The following is a 9,891-nucleotide window of genomic DNA, read 5'->3' on the forward strand; positions in this document are numbered from 1 at the left end:
ATGGCTGATCACCAAGCTTGGTGGGTGCATGCCCCTCCCCCACCCATCACAAGCCAGTCCTAACCCAGCAGCCCCCACCAGGAAGAGGCCAGTGCAGCCCCTGGCCCTGAGCCTGCCTTCACCCCACACACAAATCCCTGCCCCATGTACATGCCTCCCATGCCTACCCTGGGGATGTGCACAGTAGCTGGGAGATGCCCCCCAGCCCACACACTTGCACCTCCCAGATGAGCCACCTGCAGGTCCACCCCACACCCTGCCTTGGCTGGGCAGCACCTGCCCCTGCCCCATTCCCCCCCTTACTGTGGGGACCTCTATCGCCCCCCCCCCAACCCTGCTCCCCACCACACTTACTGGCCTGAGGCTGCTCTCGAAGCTGCCACGCTGCATATCAGCTATTGGATCGGTATCAGCCAATATAGCTGGTTAATAAAAATAGGCCAAAACAAATCTTCATCAGTGCACCCCTAGTACTGGTAGGCTTCCAAATTGCTTTACAATTGTAAATATATCAATAAAACATTGCACAACCACTCTTTCACTATATACTGATGTTTTATTTTAATTGGAGAAGAACACACAATTGGAGTATTTTAATGAGAGAATTTGCAGGTTTTTTACCAAAAAAATTGTAATTTTTAAACCAGAAACTCCAGGATCTCTGCTAGTGATGCACGTGGCAGGACCCAAGCAGAGAAGCCAACAGGAGGGCTGACAAGGTGGCTGACCTGGCCTTCTAGGGCCAGGAGGACATGCTTTGACAGTTCAAAGCAGATCACCTCAAGGAGCACATATAGGCTAGGTGTGGGCAAAATGTGGTCCGCGGGCCAGATGCAGCCCGCCAAGCTATTCTATCCGGCCCACAGGGCCCCTAAAAAAATTAGAAAATATTACTCTGCCCTGGGCTGCCCGTCATGCAGCCCTCGATGGCTTGCCAAAAATCTCAGTAAGCGGCCCTCCGCCCAAAACAATGTCCCCCTAGGTCCAGCAGGTGTGTATCCCCATGGGACCACAGGTCCAAGGTGGCAGATGCTGTCGCAGGTAGCAACAGGTCACAGCCAGGCAGCAGCTCCTACTGCCAGACTGCTGCAGTGGGTAGAAGGTGCAAGGGCCACTCTAGATTAGGGCTGTTTCAACAGTCCAGCTGGCACAAGGTATCTGGGGACACTAGCCCCAACTGGCCAGGCATCAGAAGCTCCCGAGGGTGAATAGCCCTGAGCTACTTGCCAGGGCAGTTCTCTACAGTGCTGAGGCCAGCCTAGGTGCTGGCCCCAGTCTCTAGCTCCCCCCATCTGAAGGTCCGGGAGGAGCTAGGCAGAGTCCATTTGCCCCCAGTGGCACAATTTGCCCCACACTAAATGTTCAGACGTGTGTGCCAAGGCACAAATCCTCGGTACAAGTTCGTGCTACTGCCATCCGAGCTGCTGCAAGGGCACATGACTGCATGTTTGGATGTGCCCAGAGATTTCAAATAGAAATCCAGAGTTGTGGTCTTTCCCAGGTTTTTTTTTCGCAACAGAAAAACTGCTCTATTTTCTGTAGCCAAAAAAGGAGTGAAAACTAAAAGCTAGCATATTCTAAGGGGTGGCTTGAGTCTATCTTGGGGTGCCTCATGATTGAGAACCGGTAGTATAAGGCATTGTTAATATCCTATCTAAGAGAGAAAGGTTTGAATACTGGAGAGGAGGTCAAAGATAGTCTCTGGGCTCAATCTGGCCCATGGAGGCATGTCACTGGCCTGTGAAGCTTCCCACAGAACTGGAAGTTTGCCACCTAGACGAGCTATAGCAATGTTAATTGCTATTTGTGGAGCCACAACAGTTGATGCTGGTGGTGGGAGGTGTGGCTTCTGCAAAAACTATAGAAGCTGTGGCAATTAATGCTGTCAAATTGCCAGCCCCATTCCAGGCCAAATGATGCAACTCCATGGCACAGAACCAGCCCGTGGACTGGCCCCATGCAACTCATTTGCCCCATTGGGCTGGATGAGTTTGCACCCAAGTTTTATTTACTCTACAACAGCAGACAACACATGGGAAAAAAAACCCCAAGAGAAAACAATATACCAAAGTGCTCATTAAGAGAACATCCTGTGCACTGAAAGAAGCAGGGACTCCTAGAAAATAGCCTTTAATTACATAATCATAGTGTGTCATAATAATCATAGTGTGGCTGTAATCCTATTGGCCTGATCCAAGGTCTATTTAAGTCAATAAAAATATCTCCATTGACTTGAATGTTCTTTAAAGGCCTTAAGTGACCTTTAATTTAGACCCTTTGGTGCAAGTATATGACCGGAAACACTTAAGTCAGTTATGCTGCCTCCCTATAAACAAAGTTTTTTTAATAGTTACATCCACAAACGAAAGGGTCACCGTACAATTTTGCTGCTCAAGAATGCTTGATATGAGACAATACAACTTTAGCAATACATACTTCATTTAGCATTTTATTTTGCATATGGAACTGAAAGGAAGAAAACAGCAAGAAAAATGCAAGACATTTCAGAAGCAATATACTTCAAAGCAAAAAACAAAAGGAAAAGCTTGTTGAGGCCATGGACAGGAATGCATTTGAATCACACCAATTCCACTCCAATTTTGAGCACTCCAAATTCAGTGCATTTACACTTCAGTGCCATACAGATGAACTGCACCCCTCCCCCTGCCCCCAGTTTCCCTTCACCCCACCAGAACATTTATTATAGGCCAGGGGTGGTCAGAGTTACTGACCCTGGGAGCCAGAGAGCAGGGGAAGGGAGGTGGCTGCTGAGTGACCCAGAGTGGAAGTGATCACCCTCCTACTCTCTCTGCACCTCTGAGCCACTCTGGTTTTTCCCACAGGGAGGGAGGAAGGCAGGGTCAGGGTGTGCTCCTCACAGGGAAAGCTGGAGCAGCAGGAGGTGCTGGGCTGCGCTGTCCCCTGGAGTTGCCTTGGGTAGAAGTGGGCGGGGCTTCAGCCAATTTCCAGAGAGCTGCAAGTACCGTGCTGGTGAGCTGCAGTTTGGCCACTGTGGTTATAGGCGGTTACTCAGTCTTCTGGCATCCTACAATTCTTCATTTCTCTTCCCCTCCCACACACACCCAGACCCTAGGAAAAGTAGGGAGCAGGTGAGACAGCCAAGAGTACTCTTGTCCACCGAGCTACGCTTGGGAACCTCTGGAAGCTACAAGGCATGCAAAGAAACATTCACTCCAGTCCCCTGACCCCAGAAGACCAATCCCCTGGGGCATACAGAGCATTTCAGGAAGAGCTTCAATGATGTTCCTCATTTTCTGAGGATCTTTTTTTTGATACATCTTGGCCATTTCTGAAGTTCTGCTTTGGCTGTACATGTCTGCACACACAGTCTGAAGCACTTCAAAGGAATGTCAAATGTTTCAAACAGTAGGTCTGTCTTGGCCCTCTGAACTACACAAGTGAGGCCAGATTTCCAGAGCTTAAATTCCATGTAGGCACCTAGGAAAATGCAAAATGTCTGCCACCCTGATGTACTCAGTGCTTTTGGACTACCAAGCCTTAAGTACAGAAGGTGAACACTTTTTAAAAAAAAGTCTACATTTAAGATCTAACAACTGCTTTTATTCAGAGAAAAAGATAACTGGAATCACCACACACCTAAGATCTTAAAATTTGGCTTCTGTTTGGCTGGAATAAGATCAAAGAACTTCAGTTTAAAACTGCATCCACAAGAGAATACTTTGTAGTATGCCATTTTAATACTACCAGAGATGTGAACAAACTGCAGACTCAGTGTATTCTTTTCCTAGATCAGGACTTAGCTATCCTTCCAGTTCTGGAGTTACAGCAGTTAAAATAAGCAAACACAACAAAATGGATTACAACAGGCAACACCTAGCTTTTGTCCGTGTGTACTACAGTTGGTGGTAAAAGTAAAACAGCCAAAACACAGTATGACAGTTCAGTCCAATAAAATCTTTGCAATGGGCAGATTGCAGCAAAGGGGGTACATGCATATGCAATGTTTTCCACAAAGTGATGGCAATCAGCATCAACCAAGAGAACTTGGGAAATTATACAAGTTATCGAGCTAACCTTACTTCTTAAGTTAAATATTTCTTGTGGGAGTTGGGGGAGGATACCTTAAAACAGGAGGCATAGTTATATCAATATGTTTAAAAAAATGAAAAAGGCGAGAGTGAGGAATTCAACTGATATTAAAGCTAAACTAATTAGCCTATTTCCAAAACAGAAAGAACTGAAATACTATACTATGCAATGACTCGCATGCAGTGAGGTAGCTTAACCAACTCCTCAACGCTAGAAAAAGAAAGGTAGTCAACTAAGGTTGCTATGTTTATTTACTGATGTGATGAGAGCTGTTCCCCAATCCCAACAACAGCACCTGCTGCCATGCCACATGTGCAAGGCAGAAAGTGCAATTTTGGGATTGGGGATCAGATCCAAATTGTGCCATTACTACTTTCCAGTACACGAGGAGCCCCAGATCTTGATCCCTCCGCACTGCCAAGTTGAAAGCTACGTCTGGGACCAACAATCAGCTGATTGTTGGTCCCAACCCTGGGACCATTTCAGAGTCTTGAACTGGCTCCAGTGAAATTCTGGCAGCCAAGGCTGACAATGACCCTATTTTTGGTCCTAGCCTTGGGACCACACCATGGCTGGTGGAGACTCCAATGTGGTCCTGGGGCTGGGGAAGCTATGTATGCAGCATCAATCAAAAAACACAATGGAAGCCAGCCACAACATTATTAGACACATTTTGTAGAATAATTGTGTAGCTGCTTCCACATTCTGTGGCTCTGTTAATTGCCTGAACATATGACTGGGTTACTAGTTAAGGCACAATTAACAGGTTATAGATTTCATAGATTTCATAGACATTAGGGCTAGAAGGGACCTTGGAAGATCATTGAATCCAGCCCCCCACCCAAAGGGCAGGAAGTCACCTGGGGTCATAGGATTTTTTTCGTTTTAGTGAAGCAAGCCTGATATTTGGCTCATCCCAGGTAAAAAAAAAACCCGGCAAACACGAAGTCCCTTCCTATTCTATTAAAATAGGACCTAGAAGTCCCAACTAAGATCTGAGCCTCATTGTGCCATCAGCTGTACCAACATCAGTTGCAAGACAGGCGGCCTCTGTCCAAAGGTCTTAAAATCTAGACTGACCACAGAGAGCGAGCTAGAAGAGAAACTGAGGCACAGCAGCTTGCCCCAAGTCACATCTTAAGTGTAATGTCTGCCATAGACTTAAGTGGAAGCATTTCTTTTCCAGGAAATAACACCTCAGTCCAAAGAATAGTTACAGAAAAGTGCTTAAGCCCATAGTCATGAGCATCAGAAGTCATCTACCCCAGAAAAGCAGAGAGAGAACACAGGCCAAAATCCTGATCTTTTGGCTAAGCCTTCCTATGGATGCATATTTAAACTTTTAGGATGCCTATACATGAGCGCCAAGGCTGCTCTGACATGCTGGAATTCCAGCATGTTGGAGCAGACTCTATTAATCAAGTCAATTGGAGCGTGGCAATTGCCATGCTCTAGCAGCCTCCTGCATCTCATGTATCAGTGCCCTTGCACATAAAAATGGCAGCAGGGGTGCTTGAACTAAAACTCACTGAAAGAGCTTTTGTTCAGGCACCCCTGCTGCCATTTTTAAGTGCACGGATGCTGATATAGAAGACACGGTGGCACTTTAATTAGAGCAGCTAACTCTTAAAGCCGCTCTAATAAAAGCACTGCCCCTCACCTTGCAGCACGTATAAAAGTGCCCTTAGTTTTTAGCAATCATTTATACCACCACCACTAGAAAGAAAGGTGGTAAAATCTAGGACACATACCCAAGACGTACAAGAAAATACTACAGGGCACTTTTAGTAGCTGGGAAACGCACACTAAACCTGACCTTACACCATGTTATCTGCTGTTTATAAGACTTTTATACCTCATAAATACTTCTTATATAGCCATTTTCATCCATAGATCTCAAAGACAATCAGTTTAATTACTGTCATCTAACATGAACAAACTGAGATACCCGAAAGATCTTGTCCACATCACCAAAAGTACCAGTGGCAGAGCCAGCTGTAGAATCCATATTTCCCCAAGTCCAAGTCCAGTGTCTAGTCCATTAGGCCAAATTGACTTGTACAGTACAAATAAAAAGCCTTGTGATGAGCAGCCCTTCACAGCATCATGCAGACAATTTTGCACACAGACTAAAACTGCCAAGTAAAGCAAGAGACAGTTGCCATACTGTGAGATTTCCAAGAAATTCTTTCACGGAACAAGGAGTACTACACATTACAACTATATTAACTGGCATAACTGAATAATAATTCAAAAGTTTATTTTGTGCCTGGTATGGGCATCCTGCTGTGAAGGATTTTTTTTAAACAACTTTGTGATAATAAGTCAACAAAAAAAACATTCCAAATAAATGCCAAATCCTAGTATTAGCTATACTTTGCGTTTTGAAGCACCACACTTAACGAGAATCAGATAAAATGAGGATGGTGTCAATGCCCCAATGAGAACCCATTTCTACCACACTATTCAGAGATACTCCTGAGACATCTTCAATTAATAGGTGCTTGAACATGTCCTGCAACCTCCACTCCAGGACCTGTTTCTGCCAAATCAACCTATCTGTATTGAGAGAAGACAGCTACAGAGTTCTTCATTAAGGAAAACTAAATAAAAGCTCTACGTCTAACTCAGTGCTTTCTTCCATGGTGTACACTTACTGGAGGAAGTGTGATGTTACTTAGTATTTCCCACATAGGCAGTTTTAAGCTTCATCTCTGAAAACTATTTTGCATGGATGAATTTGTGCACTTATGCAGCCTGAATGAAATTAAGGGGCTATGCAGAACAACTTGCAGAAGCAAAAATCTTTAGCAAAGTCTAGAATCAGCAAATTATTCCTGCAACCTAAAACAGTTTGAAGTAATGATCTCTAAAATGTGATTAAAGTATCTTTAAATAAGAAGTGCAACTCATTACTGATATCCGAACAATAGCTGCCCCTACACTTCTGTTTATAGCTATTTTGCAATATGATGATGAAAGGAGGTTACCAGTTTAGAAGAAAAGTAAAATGATTATTTTCAGAATCCATCTGCAAGCTTTTATGCTGCCAATATATTATACACAAAACAGAACGCTAATGCAAAAACAGATAAGTTTCCTGAACAGGAAGCACAATAGCATGCAAGACGTGAGCCAAAAGAATTCCATTTATAAAAGATCCTTGTATCAAATGCCAGAACAAGGAGCTAAATATGCCCTCATCTGTGTTCACGGCCAATGGGCTACAGAACTTAATTTGTAATTGAAACAATGATCTAACAGAAAAGACAAACACTTGCCATACTTGTAAATTATAAATCTGCACACTGGTAAATTCTGTAACCAGAATTAGTTAACAGGAAGCCTGCTTGCTTGTTAGAAACCTTTACAAACTTCAAAAGGCATATATTTCTAGTATGTACAAAACAGAACAAGTCAAAAGACTACAGTACATTCTTCAGTTAATTTTCTCCTCTTATTGTTTCATACTTTTTGTGGATCAGAGAAACAAACGTGGATGCCTACAATTTCAATAGGATCTCTCTGCTTTCAGTCTATTAAGAGACCTCACACAAAGTGAGAAGTTTGTTTTTGTTTCGTTTTTTAAGTAAAACAATGCTGTCTGGCTTTTGTGCAACTTGTGTGCACACGATTCTTTTATGATTTTTTTTCTGAGGGTTTGTAAACTATACAGAAAGATTTATGAAATCAGATACTAAAAGATAAATCGATTGATAAATTATTTTTGTACAATTTAAAAGCCATTTTCCATTGCACTTGTACATGAGATTATTATATATAATAGCTACTTATAGAATCAGTTTCTTAAAAGGCAGTTAAGAGTACTTTTAGATACAATGCCTGCTTCCGAATCAATTTTACTATTTTTACCATGTCTTGCATAACTTTGTTCCCGCATTAAAAAAAGCCACACCCAGAGGGAACTAAGAAATTGACTATACATAATTTTTAATGAAAAAGCACAAAATGAAGAAAGGAAAAACAATCTTTCAATTTATAGAGCTACAGCAGTCAAGATGACACGTTCACTGATTACTGGAAAATCAGCGAGAACATAAATTAATTTTTCTTGGATTGTGTAATTGCATTTAATTGTTCAAATTAGAAACAAATTTATATTCAGGATAAGGCAAGGTAATATATGAAGGGGGATAAAACCCTCTTCATTACCTACTTACAGTGGTTTAAGAGCCCTGCAAGCAGTGATGGTAACAGACCTACAGGTAACAGTGAACTGTGAAATAGGGTAGAAGAAGACCAGTACATTTTACTGGTTCTCCATTTAACACAACAAGAAAAAAAATAAATAAAAGAAGCCCACCAGAAAAATAACATAGCTGGTGGAACAGAACTGTTCTCTTTCCCACTTTTAATTTTTGGTTAAGAAGTTTTCCTCCTCCAGCCCCTCGCCCCCCCAGTCAGGAAGGGGTTTTTTTCTATGCTCTGTGTACCTCACCTCCACAGCCTCGTCCCTTTGGCAATGCGCAAGATTGTCCAAGGAGCGCTGAATCCTACCAGAACCCTCAAGAAAAGTAAAGCAATCCAACAGATATGTACATCTATTGCATACTTAAAGCTTTAACGGTTTTACCCTGGCTTCCCCTATCCACATGAGGCCTGGTTCATTACCCATTCAGTCTGCCACATCATCACGTGGTTTTTCTAGCCAAGGGTGAAGAGCAGCTGTGCAACCATCAGCTGCAGAGAAGCATTGACATCAGGAGTCAGACAAAAAACTAGAATTTTTGGTTCCAAAACAATACTCTTTATTAGACCAGCAGGGAAACTGCAAGAAAACTGTCCTTTTCTGCAAGCTTCTAGGATCAAAGTCCCTTCGTCAGGCTCTGGGAAAAGTACAGATGGTACAAGATGGTAAAAAGCATCATTTTGGAACCAAGAGTTCTAGTTTTTTGTAGGCCAACACGGCTACCAAGTATACCGCTGACATGGAAGATACCAAATTTTAGCCGATTTTGGATTTGAAACATCAGGAGTGGCATTTATAAAGGGCTCACACGCAACTAGTTTACCATCCCAGCCCTACTGCAACCATCCCATCCCCACTGCTCCTGGCCCCGCGGTTACTCAGACGGGAGGCAGGCGCGCCCCAGCATTATATCTCCATCAGACATCAAGTGGTAGCATCAGAAGAATCCATTCACTGAGGCTTTCCGAATAAAGGTAGAGAACGAAACATATAGTTTTCAACCACAAAGACCCTAGGACAGCCACCTCACAAGAGTGTCAACACCACCCGACTGAGCGCACAAAAGACCGCCAGCTGGAAGACGACGACCCTTAGCCGGGTGGGCCTCAAGAACCTCTCGAGGGTGCCGGGAGCGCCGTGAGGGGCGGACACACAATTCACTAGACCAAGCCAGAGGTTTCCACTAGACATTTGCAGCTGGGGTTTCCCCAAGTTCTTTGCAACAGAAGAATGGCTCCGGTCATTTCTATAGGCAAAACGCTCCAGGGTGAACAAGAAGAGGCAGCATTTTCACAGGGGCCTCGGGTCTCTGCAGGGGGCTCCTTGCCTCTGCGAGGGTTGAGCGGCCGGGCTGCGCGGCGGCGAGTGGAAGCGCGGGGCCAACATTAACTCAGGGCCGAGGCTTCCTTGCGGGGCCCCGCATGAAGCCTTCATGAAGCGTTCAAAGCCTTTCCCCGCCCCACAAGCAGCGAGGCCGCTTCCCCCGCCCCGCTCAGCTAGGAGCCGGGCCCTTCCCCGGCCCCCTTCATCCGGCGACCCCCGCGAAGCCCCGCGCGCGGGCCGGGCCCCCGGTCTACGCCGCCCCATCGGCCCCCTCCCGCCGGGGAAGG

The 9,891-nt window shown here is 44.5% G+C and overlaps 1 protein-coding gene across 1 annotated transcript in view; it reads right to left on the reverse strand.

Moving 5' to 3' along the window:
• The window catches only part of NSMAF (neutral sphingomyelinase activation associated factor), a 67,230-nt gene extending 57,859 nt beyond the window's left edge, over window positions 1-9,371 (reverse strand). Inside the window, exon 1 of the mRNA XM_019527698.1 lies at window positions 9,125-9,371. Coding sequence (XP_019383243.1) covers window positions 9,125-9,132 — 8 coding nt within the window. The 5' untranslated portion in view covers window positions 9,133-9,371. The remainder of the gene's footprint in view (window positions 1-9,124) is intronic.
• Between the last annotated feature and the right edge of the window lie 520 nt (window positions 9,372-9,891).

The sequence above is a fragment of the Gavialis gangeticus genome, unplaced genomic scaffold (assembly GCF_001723915.1).
Source record: "Gavialis gangeticus isolate Ggan-Ray unplaced genomic scaffold, GavGan_comp1, whole genome shotgun sequence".
Classification (NCBI taxonomy): domain Eukaryota; kingdom Metazoa; phylum Chordata; order Crocodylia; family Gavialidae; genus Gavialis; species Gavialis gangeticus.